At 42.5% G+C, this 25095-nt stretch overlaps 1 protein-coding gene across 1 annotated transcript in view; it reads left to right on the top strand.

Annotated features, from left to right (window-relative positions):
- The first annotated feature begins 10277 nt into the window (after positions 1-10277).
- The window catches only part of oprm1 (opioid receptor, mu 1), a 41371-nt gene continuing 26553 nt past the window's right edge, over positions 10278-25095 (top strand). The window contains exon 1 of the mRNA XM_050071938.1: positions 10278-10717. Within this exon, the coding sequence (XP_049927895.1) occupies positions 10449-10717 (269 nt within the window). The 5' untranslated portion in view covers positions 10278-10448. The remainder of the gene's footprint in view (positions 10718-25095) is intronic.

Raw genomic sequence — 25095 nt, 5'->3', positions numbered from 1 at the left:
TGAATCGTGGAGTCAGAGCTCCATTGATGATGGCTTTTTATTGTCGGCTTAACTCAGAGTGAACATACTCAGAGTTGACTGAACTAACTCAGATCAGCTGTTCTGGAACCGGTAACTCAGAGTTTCCCATCTCAGGGTAAATCAACTCAGAGTTCAGGGTTAGACTCAGAGTATGTTGAACCTCCTACCTGGAATACCCCTCTGAAGCACAGGAGACAGCAGTCAGGGAAAAGAGCCAACAAAAAGGCAAAAACAATCAGCAAAAGCATTCACAGAGGTTCTTTAGAGTCTGAGTAGTTACACTATGGGGAACGGACAATTTGACGAATACTGGAAGTTGAACTGGAGTCTTTATAGTGAGCAGGCAGGTGAGTTCTTGATAGGCTGATTGACGACAGGTGTGCAGTGGAGGCAGAGAAGGCAGGGACAAACAGGAGAGGGAGAGTGGCCAGCCACGTCCTGCAGCAAGGGAGAGGCGAACACAGACAGGGGAGAGAGACATAAGGGAGGAGGGAGGAGACTGCCGATACACAACAAATGTATGTTGCAACAATCCAGAACAATGACAAACACTGTCCAGAATATTCTCCACAATAACCTTGAAGGTACTGCATGCTTAACACATATGCTGAAAGGACACCATGGCAGACTCGAGCCCAACAAGCAACAACAGATAGACTATTGACCTGAATGTTACATTGCTTATAATAGTTACACAATGTAATGTCCAGCTTTACACTTGTAAAGGTTAATTATATATCCCTTGTTTTTTAAGCAGCTCAGCGTACTCCGATGGTAACTCAATTCCCATTGACAGTAAATGCAAATAACTTTGGTGTTGTTGAGAGAACCATCTGGCCGGGCTTTGAAACTGAACTTGTCTCTTAATCCATTTCTGCTCACAGAGTTTGTTTCTGCTTGCCATCCACATTGTTACTGCTGCACTGCTTCGTGATTTCCCAAACTACTGAGTGGGCTGAGGGTCGTAATTACAGAAGGTACATGCTTTGATTGCACGTCAAAAAAAACTGTGGCATTAAAAGGAATTTGCATTGACTTGATATTAACACATTAACTTTGACAGCACTAATATTTTCATTTAAAGCCAGTATTTTCCTGCAGTAGATTTGAACAACACTGACAGATACTGCAGTGCTATTTGCAGTAAGGAAAAATGCAACCTTATCTGTCAAAGTGTCAGGTGTCTATTACTAAAAATAAATGCGAATTTAAGTTGAATTAAGACATTAATAACACAGCAGCTTCAACAGCATCTCTCATCATTAAGATAAACTACAAAACCATTTGTCTTGTGTCACCAGACCTATCTCCGCAACCCTGTGTCAGCACTATAGAAAGGTCTCGAGGCACTCATTATCATTCTGATATAGGGTAAAATGCTCTGGCTTGTTTGTATGGCTTTAAACTAATCACAGTGGTCATGGGCGGTGCTAAGCCAAGGATGCAGCCACTGTGCTTTTGCAGAATGTCGGGGTCAACTTGTTTCGGTGGAACATTTGAATGAAGGGAGGCGAGCACTGTCATTAAAATGGCCCCACAAAAACAGTAGGCCTCACAGATGTTTGCTTTTGATGATAATTAAGACAAACATGATTTGATAATAGGTGCCCCAGAGGTGAACCATGACTGTGCTTTAGCTCTGGAGGAGCTCACTGGACCATTATGACAACTGTATCTGAAGAAGAGAAGTCGCTGTGTTTTCTATGACCAGAAAAGAAGACCAGTGGTGCACAGCCAGACTAAAGTCACCCACGCTGTTCACTACAGCAACGATATCACAAAAGCTTGTGTCACTTGGAACAGATCGGTACATTAGTGCAGTCAGTGTCACTGGCGCATACCGCTGCCAGGTTAAAAATATGCAGCAAATCAACTCCAACTGCCCGTGTCGAAAAAATGGATCAACATCAGACATTAGTGTCTGGCAAGATGGAGTCTGGGCTATTCCAAGGTGCGTTCACAAGTTGTAGATCTTTGCAACAATTCACAGAAAGAACAAAGCAGGCATGGCTTATTGCACGACCCAAATGTTTGTTAGAACTTGACATTTTCAACACGTCATTTCGCAGGTTATTGTTATTTCCTGTAGTGAAGGGGATTTTAAATACAGGTACAAGCAGAGGGCTAAAAGGAGGGAGAATGCTGGTCACTGTCAGGATTATATTTACACTCTACATCCCGTGAGTCAGACTACAGTACCATTAAAAGGCATGATAACCAATGCAATCATACTGTGTTAATTGTTATACTAACAGAAATGAATGTGCAGGAAATAGTTGCAGTTTTTGTTCCCTTTCTTTCTGTTTGGTTCTTTTGGTTGAAAAACATCTGATTCATTCATGCTGGCTGGTTAACTTATGACCACTGTCCCTCTGCGTCAGTGCTGTTTGTCAGATGCAATCATATTTCTCGACTCTGTTCCTCTTGACCTACTAAATAAATCGGCTTTTTTTAATTTTCTGACTAATACACCCACAGTTTGGGCTCAGATGAGAGCTCTGTTTTCTTCGGATATCAAGCACTATGCTGATTGCCAGACTTTTTTTTTTTTTACAGACGACAAAAGCTGCTAATTGGTATTTGGAGTTGTTGTGAAGAGTTTCTGTTGTTTTGTTCTTTGTCTTCTGCATTTTAAACACTTGTCTCCTCCGCTACTGATCCTGTTCCTGACACAAAGGGAGAATCTTCTACTGTCTAAACATCAGCGGCGATGATCTCTACTTGCTTAGAACAAACACACTTCAGTTTGAGTCTTTGTTTTGGATGCAAAACACGAGTCACTGGAGATAACATTACAATAACCATGCAGTGCGCAGATTTACATGCCTCGTGCCTCAAGACGGTTGCGTAAACTCCTCCGGATGAAACATATTTCATCAAATACAATGTGACAAATACGCATAGCCAGCTAGAATGAATAAATATTTGTCTTGTATAAACAGATATGAGTCTGAGTATCATACGAAGATCTTTGGCGAAGCACTGTGAGGCAGTTGGCAGAGTACTTCTGGCAAATCGGTGATGCATGCGTCTGTTTCTGTGTTTGGTAACAGACACCAGTCACAGGACGGCTGTGCCTCGCTGAGTATTTTCCAATACTCTTGCCAGGTTTAGTTATTTGTTGCTCGATTCTGTGAAACCTCACAATCTATACTTTACAATCCAAGAACATGGAAGAGTCATATGTGATTTTCTACAAAGACAAAAGTCTGAACTGAAAACCAGGACTTAGCAGTCTGATGAGAGAATGAAGTGCAGGTGGAGAAGCTCAGGTGAGGGGAATTAGGTGCTCAGGCAGGGAGCTGATTGGATGGGGAAAAAAAGTGCAGGGAAGGTCTGATGAGGCTGATGCAGGGCAGGTGTGGGTGAGGGAAAGGAGGTTAATAAAGGAAAGGTAGCACAGGAGCACGGGAGGGGTTGAACACAGTAAGCAGAAACCCAAAAACCCAGAAAACACAGTCCTCTTAATATCTTAATAACCCCACAGAGTGAAAGCCGACTTACTAGTATAGGCAACTTAAATGAGTCTATAGTCTATTACCCATACAACTTAGTCCAGTCTTCCTAAAAAAATCAAAAGGCATCAGGATACAGAGCAGACTGTGACACACTGAAAGAATCAAGTCTTTGCAAGCCAATGCACTGACAACACAGGCTCTGTTTACACCTGGTGTTAACGTGTTTTGGCTGATTGGATCCCAAGTGGACAGCACACAGTCTGTCTGTTCACACCTGGCATCAGAATGTGTCTCCCAACACGTCCCCATCCCTGGTCATCACACATCATCGCCTTGTCAGTTACCTTACACGTGCCAGATGCCTTCTGCGTCTGCTGCTGACATTTCAGGAAGTCTGCTTCCAACGCCAGATCATCAACAAAAGCACATGGCAACAAAAATATGTGATGAGGTTTTGAAAAAAACATCATGGTTTGGCTGTACATTCATATGCGAAGCGAACACCTGGCTCGCATGTGAAAGTCCGGGGTTTATTAGACCCACCTTCACCCCTCCCACCTGACCTTTAGGTACTTTTCATCTCCTTATATTACACTGTTGCTGGCAGCATTTCACCTTGACGCCGTCCAGCAGAGTATCAAACCACTGCAACAGGTGCTGTCCAACCACGTTATGAACTGAAGCTGCCTGACTGCGTATCATACTGTCGCAAAAGGCGGCTTTTGGCATCAGGTGTCTGACACTGAAATCACTGACAAAGCAGTGGTATTCCTATTCCTATTCGTAAGATTTAAGAATGAGAATGGGCTGTGTCTCCAAACGCGTCTTGAGTCACACTTGTGATCGGATCTCATTGCACTGCTCTATATGCAAATAAGCATGTACATCATTTCTGTACGTCAGCCAAATGCGTTGTTGTTTTAACCTGTGGAAGGCAGCAATGTTCTGCATGTGCCTGGCCTGCCTGAAGTTTTAAGCGGAAGAAGAACAATAGTAGTGCACTTCTAATAAAGTGGAAGTTTGTAAAGACCTTGGTGCACGGGCAAAATTTAACATAATACAGAAGGGGTATTTTCCTGGCATGTTCCAGGCAAAGCAAATCTATTGTTTTGGCTTCATGTAAGTGTTTCACACTTTAAAACAATGCTGTTGGTGCAGCCATCCTTCAGTGTGGCCCAGGACACTTTAGCGCACACGTTACTGAAAGAATGTGGCCACATGCAGCCAAGACCACCTCCGATTATGGTCTGAGCAATCCGAACTTAAGATGCATTGAGGATGCATCAAGTGCATTCACACCTGTACCTTAGAGCTGAGCAATTCCATTTAACCAAGACCCTTGTTAATACCAGGTGTAAACAGGGTGCAGAGGTTTGCTCAATAAGCCAATAACAGCTTTGTGCTTGTGTGTACAGAGTGTTTGTCCTTGTGTGAGAGCTCACGGTTGGATGATTTCAAAACTGTAGAAAAGATCTGCACACTAGTAAATCCTCCCATGAATACATGTTTTTAATTACCGTGTAAGGTCACCTTGACTGTAATTAAAAATATAAATTCATGGGAGCATTTACAAGTGAGTGGCTGTATTTCACCTTTGGCAGCTAATATTTATCATCGTGCTTCTGTAAATCTTTTTGTATGGTTTCAAAACTGACCACGAACTTGAAGTGTTTTTGTTTTTCACCACAGAGAGAGAGAGATGGGGAACATCATGCAACAAAAGTCACAGAGACACAATGTGATTCATGGTCATTACCCCTCTCTGTACCCTCTTGGAGTGTTGAATCTGACTCCTTGGGGACAGGTTTGGATTTTCAGTTCAACCTGAAATGCATTAGACTTGTGAGGGTCACTGAGGGAAACCTGTCCAGTTTCTACCTGCAGCCTTAGCAACTGTTGTGTTACAGATGTACACACACACAAAAAACATACACCCACAACTCACCTGTGAGCCTGTGAAGGTGTTGCTTCTGTGAAATGTAATGCTCATCCTCACTATGGCAACAGAATAAAGCCCCTATACCTCCAACCACTTCACTCAAGATACACAAAGGTGGCGTCAGCACTTCAGAACAATAACTAAGAAATTACAAAATGTGTGAAAGCATCCAGCACCTACAGCTTCCCTCCCTTAATGGCTTTGTCAAGTATCTCTGTACCTACGTGTGCATAAATAACTGTTTATTCAAAGACTTCACAGCGCAGGAGGAATTCATTTTTATAATTTATTTCAGAAAAGGCAGAAACTTAGAATTTTATGTGTCTTGGAACAACACTCACATTCCCATATGTGCTTTAAAGGAGTTATTGGTTTCTATAACTATTCCTCCTCTTTATGGTGGCTCTGACGCAGTGCTGTGATTATTTCTGTTCAGCTAGGTTTACTTAAATACAAGAGTTCCCCTAAAAACATCTGCTTATAAAATCAACACAGCATACGAGACACAGGCACTTTGACATTTTAATACTTATATTTTTTTTCTGATCTTTAATTTGTGTCTTTTTTTCCCCCTAGTCCTTGTTTTTTACTTTAATTATTGTTATTGCACATTAGCCTGAGATACTGGTCCTGCTGCTGGGTTGATGCCCTTCTTCTGTCCTGTCCAGCTCTCCTCATGTAATGGTAGGTCTCCTGGTCTCCTTCATGCTCTTGAGACTGTGCTCTGAGACACAGCAAACCTTCTTTTGACTGCATGCATGGCTGTTCCATACTGGAGGAGCTGTGCAGCCTCATTGGGCTGCAGGTAGCGCCTCATGCTACCAGTAGTGACAAGGACACTAGCAGAACACAAAACTAGAGAAGAATCAGTCAGGAAGGATAAGGAGAGAGCAGCTGTCTGTGGACACCACAAACCATTCCCTTTTTGGGGGTTGTCTTGCTTTTGTCTCTCCATTGCACCTGTCGTCACTTTGATTTGCACCACAGCAGCTGAAACTGATTGACACTCACTTGTGCTTCCTAAATGGACCCATTGATATCCTTGAAGTTTAACAGACTTGGTGTTACACTGTGACCATTAAGTGTTCCCTTGGTTTTTTTCTGCAAATCACAGATATGTTACATTTGTATATTTGGGACAGGTTTAAACTTTACGTTTCAAAAATGGTGTGGGGAACATGTGGTTATGTTTAGACACAAAACACTGCTTTGGTTGGTTAGGAAAAGATAATGTTTTGACTTAAAATACCTGGCTTTGTCACCACAGGCACTTCTAGAAATGCTGCCCTTTCTTGCTAAAACACACATGGTTTGGTGCCACAGTAGCACTGTGAATGCCGATGTTTTGCAAAAGAATACTCCTGGCATGATCGGGCTGGAAATGCTGCAATGTCTTGCTAAAAAACATCCAATTTTGGTGCTGTAATTGTGGCTGGAAATGTGGTGCCATGTTGCTAAAAAATATCTGTTTTTGAAACATACAAATGTTACATATTCAGAGTTTGCAGAAATGTTCAATGCCAACATTTTCTTCCGACTGGCTATCGCTTTCCCTAAAGTGACTCACTTACTCAATGCAAAAATGCGCCCTAAAGCATGAGCTAGAGCTGATATGAGCCGGAGAGGCAGACAACTGAAGTGGGTTTTTACCAAAGTACAGTCTTCTTAGAATGAAATTCCCTCTTGTCCAAAGATAGACTTGAAAAATCTACACCTATCCTTGAAATTTAACGATCATCTGCGCCGTTTGTGCTAACAGGGATTGTAACGCCTCATGGTCTCAGACTGATGAATCATACGCCTATCAGCTCAGCTGGAAGTTGACCTTATTTAAAAGACTGCTCAGGCATAAACCACTGAAGTAAATCTACTAGGTAAAATATCAAGCTCAGAGCTGAAGGCAACATTTCTTTATTTGAAAACCAAACAGCAGTGCAGCGGTGGCAAAGTAATGTCACATCTCAACTAAATGAAACTCTGCCGTCGGGTATTTGAAAACATCTGCATGCATTTAAAATGATTCTCGCTCCTTATCAGCAACAAGAAAGAAAGCTCCCTCCATTCCTGCTGCTCCTCAGGTTTTATCAGCCAACTCGCTGATACAATTAGCTAACGAGTTTTTTTTATTGTGTGGATTTTGTTAATTAAGGCAACTGGAAAAAGAAACTTATAATAATGACTTTGAGTACTAGTTATGCTCATGTTGAACCGTTTTACACAAAGCAGGCCTCCAGCACGTTCAGTAAATGATCTTTGCCCATTTCATGCCTCTGTGAAACTGTAATGAGACAAGCAGGGACATTATCTTGATTAAAATCAATCCCTATTGGATTACACTGTGCTACATTCCCTCGCTCAGCTTCACTGATTAGAATACAGCACAGAAAACAGGAATCAGGAGTGAGGAGACTCATCAAAGCGCTACATGTACATGCATGGACAACTTGACAGATAATCCCATGACTCCTCCTCACCATCCATTACTGTCCTTAGTTGTTTTTACATGCTCTTGTATTATTACTGTGCTGTTGGCTGCTATACTGGGTAGAAGATGTAGTGATAGGTGAAGTATGGCTTCCAGCACATTGTCTCTTCACAGAGAAGCTGATGGTACATTTTATCTGATGTTTCTTTAGATAGAGATGGTGTATCTGTGTGTGTGTGTGTGTGTGAGAGAGAGAGAGAGAGAGGTGTTGTTAATATAAACCACCTCGTAAAACTATTCATGCAAATAAACAAACTAAACCCCCCAGTCAGAACCAACAACTGCAGGAGGAACCCAGGAAATAAAGAAAGGAACACGGAAGATGAAGTTAAAATAAAAGGAAAGGGGAATATAGAAACACAAATGGAAGGAACAAAGATGAGAGACATGCTGGATGAAAGTAGGAACAAGAAAGGAATTAAATGTGGAAGAAAGGAAAGAAGGAAGGACAGAGAAAAGAAGCGAAAGGAGGAACCGAGTGGAAGGACAGGAAAGAAGGGATTGAGCAAGGAAAGATGCAAGACAAGTAGAAAGGATGAAAGGTAGGAAGCAAGCAAGGAAGAGTAGAAGGAAGGGAGGAACAAATATGAGCTAAAGGGGAAAGGGAGGATGGAAGGAAAGAAGCAAGAAAGCAAGGAAGGAAGGAAGGGAAAGAGAAAATGAAGAAATAAACAAATGTGCAAGAAAGCAAGGAAAGGAAGTATAAGTGGATGAAAGTAAGCAAAAGGAAGGAGGGGTAAAAGGGAAGGAAGGAAAGATGCAAGAAAGGTAGAGAGGATGGAAGGTAGGAAGCAGGAAAGGGAGGAGAAAAAGAAGGAGAAAATGAAGGAGTGGAAGGAGAAAGGAAGCAAAAGGAGGAAAGAATGAACACAGATGAGAGAAAGGGGGGAGGACAGGAAAGAATGGAGTGAGGAAGGAAAGATACAGGACAGACTGAAAGGATGAAAGGCAGGACTCAAGCAAGGAAGGGTGGACAGAAGGAAGGACCTAAGATGAGCAAATGGGAAAAGGGAGGATGGAAGGAAAGAGGCAAGTAGGGAAGAAAGGAAGGGAAAAAGAAAATGAAGAAGTAAATGTGTAAGAAAGCAAGGAAAGGAAGTATAGGAAAGAGTGAGGGAAAGGAAGCAAGAGGAGAAAGGGATAAACAGAGATGTGAGAAAGTGGGGTTTAAGGAAAGAAGGGAGTAGGGAGGGAAAGATGCAGCAAAGGCAGAGAGGATGGAAGGTAGGAAGCAAGCAACGAAGGCTTGAAGGAAGGGAGGAACAAAGATGAACAAAAGGGGAAAAGGAAGGAAGGAAGGAAGGAAGGAANAAGCAACGAAGGCTTGAAGGAAGGGAGGAACAAAGATGAACAAAAGGGGAAAAGGAAGGAAGGAAGGAAAAAAGAGGAAGAGGAAATGAAGAAATAAACAAATGTGCATAAAAGTAAGGAAAGGAAAGAGTGGGCGAAAAGGAGGAAGGGATAATCAGGGAGTAAGGAAGGAATAATGCAAGAAAGGTAGAGAGGGTGGAAGGTAGGAAGCGAGAAAGGGAAGAGAAAAAGAATGAGAAAAGGATGGGATGAACAAAGATGAGAGAAATGGAGGATGGAAGTATTGAAAAGAAGCCAGATGGGAAGGAAATAAAGAGAGGAACAAGAAATGAATTAAATATGGAAGGAAGAAAAAAGGAAGGAGTGAATAAGAGTGGATCTGTAGGAAAGGAGGGAGAAAGGAAGCAAAAGGAAGAAGGGATGAACATAGATAAGAGAAAGGTGTGGAAGGACAAGAAAGATGGGAGTGAAGAAGGAAAGGTGCAAGGAAGGCAGAGAGAATGGAAGGTAGGCGAAAAAGGAGAAAAGGAAGGAAACAGATGGGATGAACAAAGATGAGAGAAGTGGAGGATGGAATTATTGAAAAGAGATGGTGAAGAAATAAAGAGGAACAAGTAAACAAAGGTGGAAGTATAGGAAATGAGTGAGAAAGGAAGCAAAATGAGGAAGGGATGAACACAGATAAGAGAAAGGGGGGAAAGGACAGGGAAGAAGGGAGTGAGGAAGGAAAGGTGCCAGAAAGGTAGAAAGGATGGAAGGCAGAAAGCAAGCAAAGAAGGCTGGAAGGAAAGGAAATATTAGAAAAGGTGGGAAGGGAGAGAGGAAGGAAAGAAGCATAAATAAAGGAAGGAAGGGAATGAAAATGATGGAATATACAAATGTGAGTGAAAGGAAGGAAAGGAAGTGTGATGGGAGGAAGGAACCGAGGGAGGAATGAAGAGCGAACTAACTCATTTTCACGTCGTCGCTTCTGTTTCGTGCGGGGGGGTCGTTAGTGAACTGAGTCTCGCGCAGGCTGGTGTTAACCCTCACCCTCACCATCACACGCGGCCACATTCTTCAACACGGTGACATTTACCGGCGGTCCGTCCCGCGCCGGAAACGCAGCGCTTCTCCAACCAAACAACAGACAGGCACCCAGCGGGGCATCACACGCACCGAGTCCGCCGACGGACACCGGAGGGGGAGGCGAGAGACGCGCGCAGCACCTTACCGCACATACTGAACGAGGACCATGGAGAACGGAAGCAACGGCTCGGACGCGAATTACGGGAGCCAGATCCCCGTGATTTACACCAACAGCAGCTTCTGTGGGAACTTCAGCGACGGCAACAACACCACGAGCTTCACGGAGGCGCCATGCCACAGGGAACGCGGACTGACCGGCATCATAGAGGACGACGCCAACCCGGTTATCATAGCGATTGTTATCACCGCTCTCTACTCCATCGTGTGCGTGGTGGGGCTGGTTGGAAACGTGCTGGTCATGTATATCATCGTAAGGTAAGCACTTGTAAAAACATAATGTGCGTGGATGTGTTTTCTCAGCTGTGTTGCGCACAATTAAACCTTTTAAGAAGATCTTTTTCTGAGTATAAAATGACTCTACGGCAACCTGTTGCCTCCATTAACCATTTTGCACATGAAAGTGTGTGTGAGAGTGTGCGCATGAGGTGTGTGTATCAGGCCGAGGGAGACCATGTGAATGCGGTGTTGACAGTGCTGCCAGCGCAGCTGCCGTTCGTGCGTAAAGTGCCTCCAACCGCGCAGCAGGTTCCCTCCAGCAGCGCGCAAAGAGCGAGCCGAGCGAGGGGATGGAGAGGGAAGGGTTTCCACACAGCAACAGACGATATCCATAACAACAGAGGATGTGTTGGATGTACAGACACAGCACACGCTCGCTTTCTATCCGCCTCTTTCATCCACAATACCATTACTAACCTGGAAAATAAAGATGCTGCACATCACTCCCATGCGAGTGCTAAACAAAAACATCATGCACCGTGAATCCAGGCAGATGCTGCTGTCTTTGCACACACAATGGCTCCAGTGTCTCTTGTTTCCTTGTTTATTTCTGTGTTTATTCTGCCTTTCATGTAAATTAGATGAGAGGCCTTAAATCAACCACAGCATTACTGGTTTTATATGAAAGGTGAGAATACTGGTGAGCCATAATTGATCCATAAAACTTAGAACAGCTTTAAAAACTCACACATTCCAGTGTGTCTCAGATTGCTTTCCCTCCCCAAATGTAGGCCGCTCTCATGCCACCGTCTCATTAACTGATATTTAAAACTTTGTTTCAAACACATGTCATACTCTTGAGATATCATCACAGGAGGAACTTTTATTCTCCTTAATAATCTGTCACAAGGAGTAAGCGATGATGATGAGTGGTGCACAAATGAAATCTTGCAGTCACACCCGAGTTTAACTTTTCTTCTTTTCTAAGAGAAACCAGTTGACTAGAGGATCTTGCAGGGAGAAATAACTCGCACTCAAGCTGCATATTTCCCATTTTCACACACTGATATTGATATAACTCAGAATGTAAATACGCTTTCGTGTTAAGACTCAAAATCACCTGTTATGCTCACTGAGGTGGATTTCACAGGTGGTGCCTTTCATTACACATGAAAATCAGACATTTATATGCTGGTCAAATGCTCCCCAGCTGATGCTGCATCAATCCAGATGGGCTTTTCTCAGGTAATAAAAGTCTATAGATGAAGCAGTTGGGAGAGGAGAATGAGAACAAAAAAGGAGAGAGTTGAAATTGGAAAGAAGATGGACACGAGTGGAGGCTTGAGGGGAGAGAGATTGATGGTGAGCGATGAGAAAGCTGAGGAGGATGGAGATAAAGCTAAGAGAGGTCCACCTTCATTTTTCCACCTTGTGATTACCCACTTTGAACGTCTGATAGAATCAGTGAAGAGTGGCCGATTGGAGGATTTGGTGCACTGAACTTAGAAGAGAGGCACTTAAATGGCTTTGAAACTGAAATGTATCACTTTGTTAGATAAGTTAGAGAGGTAAAAGAAGAGAATACTTTTACCTCTCTATTGCTGCTGTAATATATTAACATTACCTCGTTACACCTAGCTCTCCTTGCTTCTCCACTGTTTCCAGGGCAAATGCAGCATCAAGTGAATGCTTATTTGCCAGAGTGCACACATCAACCCCTTCAATCTGAGTGCTTCCCCAAATAGATCTGTTTTGCTAAAGAACGCACGCATCTATGCAGGATGTTGTCTGCATCTATGCAGGATGTTTTCTGCCCCAAATTACTTTCGGCAGATCTGACCCTTGGGCAACGGATGGGAAGAGCAGTAGTATGCTTTACCCAATTAAAAGTAAAATTGAGAGTAAATATTGCTGCATTATATTTTTAAATGGAGGGTATATGATGATGATGATGATGATGATGATAATGATGTTATGCGAAAGAACTGTTGAATTAAAGAATATGTTTAGGCTACAAAATCAAGTGCATTAACATGTCAAAGCGTACAGACTCATGGGACAACATGCTCTAAGCAACAACCTTCAGAGCTGAAAAATGAAGCCAACACTCAAGTGCCAGAAACTGCAGTTCCTCTAATGGCCTCTTGAGGCAGACTCCAAAACTTAAAAAATTCCCTAGACGGCCATGATAAGCAGCAGAAATAAACGTGTTTACAGACTGTTATAAAAATGGTCTTGGTCTTTATTGTAAATTTCCTCGCTCATGACAATTGTAAGAGACATTTAAGCACATATTTATATTTGGTAAAAATGCCTTTGTTAATATGACCTATCATAGAGGTTCTGCTATTATGTAAGTTTGCACAATCGTTTCTGTATATGTTGAATAGTGTATGGTAGTGGACTATGCTAAGGTTATGTTTATATATACTTAATTTATGTGTTAGAATACAGGCAAAGGTTTTTTACGCCAGATATGGTGCTGTAAGGCAGTTTTGTACGCATGACAAAAGGAGACTGACCAACGTCGTGCATAAAGACGTCTGAAGTTTGTGTTGGTTTGGATCGTAATAAGATTTTGACCATGTTCTTCAGTGTTGACACGTAATAACAGGAATACAATGAGAAGAAATAGAAATGGGACATTGAGTCGCTAGTGGATCATACAAGATATAATTTTGGAAGAACCTGACCTGCTGTTTTGTTTCTCTTTTTTGTATTCTAATTTAACCGTTCCCCTGCCTCATGTGAGTACTGTGGATCTCCAGAAAAGAAACATGTTACTTACCCGTGTACATTTTATTAAGGCTTAAAGTTATGCATAATTAAGGGTGGGGCTGCTTTGAATGACAGGCTATCTGCAAGGCGTCACCACAGTCTGTGACTCAGATCCACCCCTGACTCCTCCACAGCTCCACCCTCTCCTCCAATTATGGTCACTTCTGGCTCCAACAATCCAAAATGCCAGACTTTAAACTTCAAAATGGGAGTCCACAAACCAATAGGTGATGTCATCGTAGCTATGTTCATTATTTTTATACAGTCTATAGATTGAACAATACATTCCTTTTTTGTAGACAGACATGTGCAGCCTGTGCATACAAATGAATCAATTAAAAAAATAAATATTCAACCACCTTCTTCAGAGTTGCCTCTCTAGAATGAACCAGAAAGCAGGAAAAATTGAATAAAATCTTAATTAAACCATAATGAAGCATAGGAAATAAAAAGAGCGGGCGCAAGAAGCATTATTAAGATGCCTAAATTAAATAACCTGCCACTTTAACAGCAGAATTAAGCATCACCAAGGCAGCCAACACAGAGATGTACAGACAATACAAACTCCACAGCTCACAAACACTCACACTGGAGCAAAAAAAGAGTTTGCTTTGCATAGCACACATACACACATCACTAGGCAACACATGTACTTATCTGTACAATGAGTCACAACCTTTATTGTTGTATTCACCTGTCTGAACGTCATCTGTGCCCCTCAAAAGCATCACCAGTTCACTCAGCCTCTCTGCCCCACTATAACCAACCACTCAGTCTCCATGCCATTATAACCAGTCCACGTAGCCTCTCTTTCCTGTTGCACTCATCAAAGTTTTAAGATGAATGAGGAGGATCTCCCATGAGCATCTTAGCATTTAGCATGTTAGCCAGACCCAGCATGTGGCAATTGGTCTCACAGCATAGTGGGGTTTTTGAGACACGTAGTGCACTCAGCAGGAGATGCATTAAATTATGATTAAAGGAGATGCAGAGGTGATGCTAATCCTGACCCATAATGATGTCATCCTTAACCAAGAGCCGAGTGTCAATCCTCTGGACATGAAGCTCTCGACAGCTCTGCCTTCTTGCAGACAAACCAGCAGCTAATTATTTTCTGCTGCAGCTTCTGTTCCACCGTTACCTGCTTTATTATAATGTCCGTGTGATTCCTGTTCTTACTCTAACAGATTAAGACTTGAAATTTAGCAAGCAATTTACTTAAGGAAAAAAAAATACTGTTATAGTAAGAGTAAATGTAATTGGTTACTTCCACCCCTTCCACTGGCACTTAGCAACAACATGAAGTGGAAAATGAAGGAAGAGCACAGGGCAAAGGAAAGTGAAATCACCTTTTGAAGTATGAGTTGTGCACCAGCATCATTTTGAGGGCGTGATGTAGGCCTATCTGCAGCTGTCTGGCAAGGATACAAGAGTGTTTATGATGTATGAGTGGGTATACAAGCTCGCATTATGTATTCCAAAGTAGTTTGTCCACAAAGCAGATGATAGATGTGAAGGGCATTACTTGAGCTTTAGCTCTCTCATCCTTGGCTGTTTCCTGTCCCCTGCCTTCTCATGACAGTAATAAAATGGCACTGACTCGACCAGCAGTGTGTGCATGTGTGCAGGCATGCGTGGCTGTGGAAAAGTTCTGTGGATTTTCACTGAATGAGACTTTAAGAGAATTAGGAAGAAGGTGAAGGATGTGTGTCATTCCTCTGAGAACCGCGGTCCTTCAGGGTCATTAACATTCATCAACCTCTTTGTCTTCTCGCTTTTCTCTGTGTGTCTTTCGGTCTTTTCTCTCTCTGTTGGCAGATTGAGAGTGAATAGCCATTTAGCTAATGATGCACTGTGGATATTTACTGTTAAATGGAAATGTAGCCTTGAGCTCTCTGTCCCCACTTTACAGTCGTGGCCTTGAATGCATTTTTGCTAGATTAAATAGAGACAGCGGTGGATGAGAGATGTTTTCCCCCTTACTGTCTGTGTGCTGATAACCTTAAAGCCATAAAACAATTCCCCCTCACTCTTTATCTCCCTGTCCTCTCGATGTCTCCCTGTCCCTCATCTGTTCGCTCCGCACTCACATCCGCAAACTTCTTGTGAGCAAACAACCACAACCAGAGATCTGCACGCTCAGTCGGAAAAATCAATTGCGGTTGAACAGCAGACCACTGGGTTCCACAAGGAATATGCAGAGTGCTTCCTGTTACCATGGAAACACTGGGAGGCGTTTTGAGCCTGGTGCGTGCAAAATGACTCCACCACCTCATCCCAAACACCTGCCTCCATCCGCCATCCAGCAAGATGAGCAGCTGTACCTGGTAGGTCACATTTGGCAGCCAAAGTATTTCTGAAACTTTGGATGTTTGGGAGGCTTTTGAACATCTGCACCCGCTGACCTGGATGCCCTTAACTGCTGCTTCTCTGTGCCGCACGCAGCAGCACAACAAATGTGCATAATTCTGTTACCTCTTCTGAAATGTTCCACAACCCTGCTCTCTGATGTCAAAGTTTCTTTTAAACATCTGTGTCCCTGCTGTTCATGGGAGAGTTTGAGCCCTCTCTCATGAAATACGATGTTATGACGAGAGTCAACACAATCTGCTTCACAGGACTAATGTCATAGATCCTTGCTAATGTTTCTCTCTAATGGGTTTCTAGTGGCTCCTGCTGCCCGACATGACAAATAGTCTCGGGCTGAAATTCAAACAACTAACCTGCAGCCTTTTGATGTGCTCTCAACAGCCGGGTTAATGCTCGGCAACAATCCAGACATCTTATGGCCTTTTCTTACAATCATTTCTAGTGCCTTTATCAGTTGTAAGCAAACAAAAAAGCTTTGAATCTTTGTGAATTTAAAGGATATGTTAAAGGTCTATCTTAAAATAATAGCGACATAACCATATACAGTATTCACTGAAAAGGAATTGGTCGCTGTAATTCTTTCTCTCACCCATTCCTAAAGCAATTTCAATGCAAGTAATGGGGAGACAAAATCGTTCCTTGCATTAATGACTTATAAAGTTCAGCTGAAGTTAACAGTCTGAGTTGGACAATCAGTCTTCCCCCTCTGTACCAATTTCCTTTCAGCCACCACTCAGCAAGAAAAGGTCCAGGGAAGCACAAAGAGGGAAAGGCATACTAAAAAGACTGCAACTTTGGAAGATAATCACTAGTTGAAGCCTCATATTAACTCCAGCTGAAGTTCACAATTTTACACGGTACGTAAGTTTACAAGTACCTCCATTGGCCCCCTTCACTTTCACTGACACGCTCTAGAGAGGGACATCTTTAAAGGGATTTTTTTTTTCAGTTTTTCAACCAGCTTTGCATCATAAAACTGTGGGTAGTATGTGTTAATGAAGTGTGGTAAACTTCCCTCCATCTTGCCAGCGCCCTGATCTCTCTGCCATCACGTCATCCTGCAGATTTTTGCTGGCTCTAGGGCTTTTGCTCGAACTACAGATTGCACCTCCTCATTTTTGTATGCCAGCCACAATAACACACACAGAGGCTATAGAAGCGGACCAAATGGTAAAGCTAGGCAGCGCTGATCAAGTATGAACCAAGACACTGTCATTGTAGGGCCTGTTTCCTCACCTACAGTGTCTTCAGGAACATTTTTGTGCACTGTTTAGCTGGAGCTTGTGAAAAGAAAGTGTTTATTATATACTGTATAAACCAAGATACTGTTGCTGCGTTGCCCATCCCTCAACTAAAAGGTTTTCAGAAACATATTTTAACTTACTGTTTAACTGTAAAATGAGATTGTTTGTTACCAGCTGGTCACCATATTGCTTTTCGTATGCATAGTATTTCTGAGCAAGAAAAAATGCATACAATTCAACGCTCACTGACTTAATTCTCTCTTTGATGACTTGTGAATAGACCTTGCTCACTTCAATATACCTTTCATGTGTATTCATGAGCATCCTCGTGCATAATAGATGTGCGTTCTCCTCATTTGACTGTGAGCACAGGGTGACTCACTCATTGTGGGAGCATCCATCCTATGGATTTTTTTCAGGTATACAGAGAAAAGCTGTAATGGTACACCGACTGAACAAATAGCAGACATTGTGCTTCCAGCAGCCCTGAACTTCCTACCAACCCAGATAACCATCTGTCTTTTTCGAATTGCATTCCTTTGTGTGTGTGCACAGTACTTGGCACATCCTTCTCTCACCTCTTCACAAGCTGTAAACATTTGAGGCCAGGCGTTCTGACCTCGGTTTTCAGCTGTACAGCGCTGACCTTGCAGCCATTGTGTGCTACGGCCTTGACTGCTGCTAACCAATGACAAGTGGACAGTTTGATAATTGCCGCTTGCCTGTGGATTTTATGCCGCAATTATTTTGTTTGCTTTAGAATAGTGACAAACTCACCAGGCACAAAATGAGTCAAGAAAAATGGATTCAGGGCCTGCCCGCGGCAACAATGAAACGATCAGTGGCTAATGAAGATTAATTGCTCAACTTGTGCATTTCCCAAAAAGCTGCCTGAATTTTAATGATCATTATTAGTATCGGACTTTGACACCTCACTGTGAGAGTCAGGGAGGAGGGGATTCTGCATGCTCCTCTTTCTAAATTTGTGTATCTGCAAATAACAGGGTGGTTCAGAGTCTAATTTCTTGTTAGAGAGACAATTATGAGTAGACAGTGCAGAGAGGTAATTAGGCTGTCCTTCCTGTGTGTCCATGAGTAATGAGCTTCTTAACATCACTGGACACTGCTGGAGATTTAGAGCACTGTCAACCTGGATTCAACAGGAAGTGTCCTGTTGAACTCAGCAAAAGGATCAAAGACTAAAGACAGAGCCTTCACACATGCACTGCAAACCTGAACAAACCTGAAATTATCTTGACATTGCCCGGAGGAGGTGAAGGTGAGAATGAAAATGTCTGAATCATTGGATCGGACATTAAGCAGACTTAATCGTGACAGCTCCCTCGTACAAAGTCTGTGTAATGTCCGATTTACCCCTATGTGAATAGAACAGCTAATTCACAGCAAGTGGGCGTGTTGGTGATGTTTCTATCATGCAACTTGCCTGAAATTGGAAGAGGACAAACATCCGAAGGTGAAGAAGAAGGGTAAGAGGACGGCAACAAAAATGTCTAAAGCCTAGTTCACATTACACGATTTTCACCCTGATTTTGCATCGCAGAGGCTATCATAATCTTTTGAGTGTTCATACCTGGCGACGTGTGTTTCTCTCCTGCGTGCTGATGTGGGACGTGTCCCGCCTGTCATTGGCTGATGCTCTTTGTCAGTCGTGTCACACTTCTCCAGTTTTCTAGCATGCCAGATATCCAGTCCCAGTCACAGACGAGGGGGCGACTTGCTCGTAGGCTTGTTCACACATGAGGACTCGTCGTGGCAGACTATCTGCCGACTCACCTCCGACCCAAGGTGGCTCTCAAGATCCTCTGCAACGTCAAAATCGCGGTGAAAATTGTGTAATGTGAACTAGGCTTAACTGGATAGATGATGAGATTTGGGACTTGCTTAAATCAATTGATCAAAGTGTTTTTCAAGTTGGTGAGAACACATCTAATATGGGCAATCTCCTGTCGTGTGCCACAAGCGTGAAAGGGAAACTCAGAACAATGTCCGGACCTAATTATATGGACATAGTTCAATTCATATGACAAAACGTCTAAGAGAAGATCACTCATCACTCACTCCATTGACAGACCTTGACAATGGAGACTGAAGAGATCACGGGAAAAACAAAAAAAGGTATTTATCGGAGGAGCGTAGCGAGAGTCACTGTTCTACACCGTAAACATTAGAGACAGAGCAAAGGAGCGATGACTAACCGAAGAGAAGGGAACAAAAGACAGATTTTGTCTCCTCTGCTTGATGATTGATGGATGCTCTCAGCTCTTTTGTCCATCTGTCAATTACAAAGTGACTCACTCACTTACCCTGATTCTGCTCTTTATTCTCTATGACAGGTACAATTAAACATGTCCTTCTCCATCAAGGCTGGCATTTCAAAGCACCAGAGGGTATCGCAGATTTGTTCTCCAAATCAATCTGAAGATGTTGTTACACCCCCCTTCTTGCAGCTGTATGAAGCCTTCCGTGCGTCTTTTTGGCTTTTCAAAAGCATGGTTTTCCACAAGAATGGCCCGCTGTTGCAAAATGCCATGATTGGTCAAACAAAGTAAACAAACAAGGTCAGAAGATGACATCCTCTCAAGTACAAGATGGCGCACACAGAGAGCAGCCAAACCTTTTCACTGCTGTGTACAACAAACGGGAGCCAAGGGTACAGAGAGAGCCTTTTAAGAAGATCCTATGTACATCAACGATGTTTCTGAGCAACAAGATAATAGACGCTTCTTGAGGTCCCTGTTTTTATTACCAGCATCCCAGAGGATCTGGGTTAGGCCTAAATTGGTTCCCTTTTTCTTTTTATACTATTTCCAGTAATGGAAAACCATTATCAGAGTGAATCACAATGAAGTGGGCAGCGATTGTCAAACACATGAGCAGAACACAATGCAGTGGTCGTTGAATACATGTGGTGTTTGTGATTTATGTCATTGTGATCTGGCTATTCCCATGTGGAGGATGTTTGAAGTGTTTTGCAAAGTAAATTCAAGCATCTCTTAATGAGGCCAAGTTTGGGTTGTTTGTGGTTTCACTGCGAGTTGAACAACTGTGTCCTAAAAAAATTAATGTACTGTTTTTTGTTTCTTCTTTTTTATTTTCCTCAACTAATTATCAGACAACAATAACATAAAGTCTTTTCAGCACAGCAACAATTTGATTCGATTTAATCCATTCATACCATTTATTTTGTTGCCATTTTGTCAGTGGCCTTCTACGTCCACATCGTCTGCGCTAGATAACCTCCTGTATCTGCTGTTGACATTTGGGACAGCGCTACCAACGGAGGGACATCAACAAAAGCACATGGTTAGGTTTCGAAAAAACATCATGGTTGGCTCTACATTCAGACAGGAAGCAAATACTGGGCTCGTCCAGGCTTTGTTGGCTCTTCCTCCCGCCCACTCTATAGTCAATAGCAACTTTCCAGCTCCTTATATTACATCGTTACTGGCAGCATTTCAACCTGACACCATCCAGCGGTGTAGCATACAGCTGCAACAGGTGCTGTCTGGCAGCGTTATGAACTGATGCCACCCATTTGCCGATCATACTGCTGGGACAGTTGCCATTCATATGACCAGTGGTGCATCTTAATACTACAAAAACTTATGTCCGGCTGTGTTACAAATTGACGCTGGCGTATCATACCACTACGAAAGGTGGCTTCACTGACAAAGCAGTGGTATTCAACAGATTTCGGAATGAAAATGGGTTGTAACAATGGTCGTAGCCACTGTGACGTCACCCATTGGTTTGTGGACTGCTGTTTTGAAGCCTCGAGTTTGGCTGTCACCATCTTGGATTTCTGGTGCAAGAACCAACCGAGATGACATTGACCATATCTGGATGAGAGGGTGAAGCTGTGGAGGAGTGCAGCCCAGTCATCAGAAAAAATGTTGGCATTCTACTTCTGCAAACCACAGATACTGTACACATTATTATGTCGCAATAAAACTTTATGTTAACAGAAACTTAACATTTCAACACCGCTGTGGTTAATGTGTGGTTAGGTTTAGGCACAAAAAACACTCGGCTATTGTTAGGAAAAGACAATGTTTTGCTTAAAATACCTGTTTTTGGGGGCACAATCCCCACTGAAAAAGCAGTAATGTGATGTCCAGGTAAAATACAACCACTTTTCATGGCTTAATCCATGCAGGAAACACAGTGACAGGTCTCTAAAAAAACACCCACATTTCGGAGCTGAAAAGCTGCTGAAAACTGACTCACTAAAAAACACTTTTGTTGTTTGTCCATCTCTGACAGTCGTCAGCTTGAGAGACGTTTCATGTAGTTGTCACACCATCTACCATGAAACTTGCAAATGTTATGTATTCATGGTTTGCAGACACACTCAACGCCAATATTTTTGTTGTAGCACCTGGGCTAAGAAGCGAGGGGAGGATCTGACTCATAGACCATGATGTCAACTAGCTGACAGCCTGTCACTCAAAGCGGTGACACCCTTAATTATGTGTAACTTTAAGTCATTTTAAAATGTGAACAGGTGAGTTATATAAAAATTCACCCTGAACAGTTGTCATAAACAGGAAAATAAGCTGGAGAGATCTGTGAAGTTGGAGCCAGCCTCAAGTGGCCGTTTGAGGTTGCCCTGGAGCAGCCCTGGAGGTTGCTGCTTGATTTCACCACAATATGGCGATCAACTGTCAGGGATGTGAAACTTGCTTCATACAGATAATTCATCAAACTGCTGCTGCATTAAACGGTTCGGGGAAAAATATATGTGCTTAAAAAAATTACAAATCAACACACAGATTGAAGGCTGCAGTTAATGTGAGAATGTGTTACAGAGCACAAATGAAAAATAATTTGATCCTTTACACTGTAAAGAAGAAGGCCATGAAGTAGCTACAGAAACAGAAGAGAAATGTGTTAGTGTCTGCTCATGTCTGGGGACAATTTCAATTACCAGGCCTTGTTTGTACCACCTCTTTCATTAGCCATGTGTGCATATAGTAGAAGAGTCTCAGACCTTTGACAGTGACTGCAGATCAGTTGTACATCTGCTGAGTCTCCAGCCCATTGGTGACTGTCTTTGTGTGTCCATGGATATTGATCTCCTCGGGTCAGTTTCAGTCAGAGCAATCAGGAGCGTTCAATATGTCACCTCTCACTGTTGATGGATGTTGTCCTGCAATGTTTCGGTACATTTGTCACTCTGCATGCATGATTCTGTCCATAATTCCTCACAACAATGTGTGTTGGAGAGTGTGTGAGTTTTATAGGAATGCATCACTTTGACCGTCTGAGCGTGGACCCTCAGCTTGTGCAGCAGCACATCTGTCACAACAAGAATCCGTCTGACAGCCTGAAACACGCTCAGCCAGGCTGTTTGTCTTACTGACGTTTTGATGTGTAGCAACTTCTATTATTGATTTGCCAGTTTCTGTGTTTCATGTGTGTTTACACGACTGTTTCTCGGTGTGTGTGCAAGATGCAGCTCAGGAAATGTGCTTTGTTGAGTCAGTTTCAGAGAGGTCTCATAGTGGCAGGTGGTTTACTGATACACACTCACACAATTGTCACACACATAGATGCATAAAGTTCCTGTGCAAACACACACTAAATTAGAGCAGTGGAGATAGGGACGTATAAACTGATGATAATGCAAACCTAAAAAGAGAAATTGAGGGTGCAATAAAGAGAAAGAACTCACGCAGAGCTCACTTTGCTTACTAAAGCAGCTAGCGCAACATGTTGCCACTTTCTTGATCCAAAAATATGCTTTGCCTGTCGCTTTAGTATTTTTGGCCGAGAGGATAATGATCACCACGCCCTCCTATTTTTGTTCCACTTCAGCCAACGCTCCTGCACATATCGCTGGTGCTTATATGAATGAAAATATTAGGTGTTCCTGGCTACGCTCTCACTGAGCTCGCACACATGACCTCATGCTTTGTGCTCGTCTTTGTGATGGCTCTTCTAAAATAGAGCCAGAAGTGATGAAGTTATCATTAAACTGTGTCTTTCTGGCAGGCAAACACACAAAAACCCCATTTCAAGGGTTCAGCGTAATAATATTTTTATCACCCATTGAGTTTCTATGACAACACACAGTTTTCGTAATGATGAAAAATTGAAAGTGTTTAATGAAGTGGCCAGCTCAGACATGGAAGTGCTGTTTGATGACTGAAAAGCCATGAATCTCTACGTGTTTGTGCTGAATCATTTCTACAAAACTGGATTTCAGGCTGTGATGAGAACTCATTACCAGTCACTCAACATGTTGCCTCAAATATCCCGACTCTATTGTAACCAAATTCTCCATTATGTGCTTTTGTCCCTTGCTTTCTTTATTCCTCTTGTCATTCAAGGAGCCGCTAATGTCAAGTCAATTTTATGAGTATAGCACTGAAAAATCAGTCATCATCGACATGAACCTCCACTGGAAGTAATGCATTAAACCAGACCTATGTTCCCAACATACTGCGCACACAAATGAAGAGCTGCTTAGTGAAAAGTGTTGCAGGAGAGATTTGAGAAGTTACTTTGGATGTTTCACTCTTCTCTTCTGGAAGACTCCAAAACAAACTCACAGTAATTGGATCATTATTTACTTGGTGTGGCTAAGCAACTGCCAGCTTATTGTACAACTGAGAACAGCAGCAACACACTGTTTTTCAACCTTGGTAAATTACTCTTGGAAAGAACTTAGGAACTAAACCTGCATTTTGATCCAAAGAACTACGTACTATATTTCCTTTCAGTTATATACATTAAAATAGCTAATTACAAGAACAAGACACAGCTAGAGGGGACAGGCAGGGAGGGAAATTCAAGGATTGGCTTGGAGACAACAAGCCGTTCCAAAACCGCACCCTGCCCATTCCCACTTTGTCACAGAGTGTGAGGCACCCTTCATCAAGGTGTAGGCAATAAATACAGTGGCAAGCTTTGGGACAAACTTTACTTTGCAAGAGAAAATGTTGTAACTTCATAACCAGGGGAAAAAAATAAAACTTTCTAAGATTTTATGTTCTTCAGTGGATTTGTAGCACTCATATAGATCTGTATATATTGCAGTTGTTCACCCGAATTTCTGTGTATTATCCTTTTATCATTACAGCAGATGACTAACTCAGTACTATGATATATAGATAAATAAATAGCTGCACGGTTTTATAACAGTCCCTGTAAATATACAACACTACAATCATCTGAACATGACTGTTTTCTAGCGACTGGAGAAGGGTATATTTTATCCTAAATACAATGTGACCTTTAAGCTGTTAATGTCTGTATGACAATTGGCCTGTAAATGATTGCCCTAGTTTGAGCAATTTAGGTTTGTATGGAGCGTCTTCCATGACAAACACAATACGGCATTGCACATAGTAAGTCAGCATAGATTCAGGCTCGCTGATGACGCACTTCTACACTCCATTTGTTGGGTTGGGATGGCACTCAATGTGGTTAACCAAAATGAAATGGAAGTAGGTAGGGAGAGGGTGGAGGGCTTGGTTTAAGAAAGGCCCAATGAAGGTGTGGTAGGTAACAAAAGGGCGAAGCAAGGAGACTTAATACAAGATAGGTGCGCAGGAAAAACTCTGGAACAGGGAAGGACTAATGAGACTGATACAAAGCAGGTATGTAAGTAAACAGGCGGGAAACAGACAAAGGTAGGAAGTAAAATAAAGACCCATTTATGCTCAACATTAAANAGGAAAAACTCTGGAACAGGGAAGGACTAATGAGACTGATACAAAGCAGGTGTGTAAGTAAACAGGCGGGAAACAGACAAAGGTAGGAAGTAAAATAAAGACCCATTTATGCTCAACATTAAATACGGATCTGGATACGGACGGAGCCTTCTGTCCGTGCTCCACGTTCATTTCGTCCGTATTTCTGCACGTTTCCATAAAGCTTACGGATACGGGCCAAACGGAGCAGTACCACTGGGAACCGTGGGGGCAGTGTTGCTGTCACTACCCGATACGTAGCTCTAGTGAGACACGAAGAAGAAATAACAATTCAGTTTCTCTCATC

Source organism: Epinephelus moara, chromosome 19 (genome assembly GCF_006386435.1).
Source record: "Epinephelus moara isolate mb chromosome 19, YSFRI_EMoa_1.0, whole genome shotgun sequence".
NCBI lineage: Eukaryota > Metazoa > Chordata > Actinopteri > Perciformes > Serranidae > Epinephelus > Epinephelus moara.
This window is presented reverse-complemented; position numbering and strand designations above follow the sequence as displayed.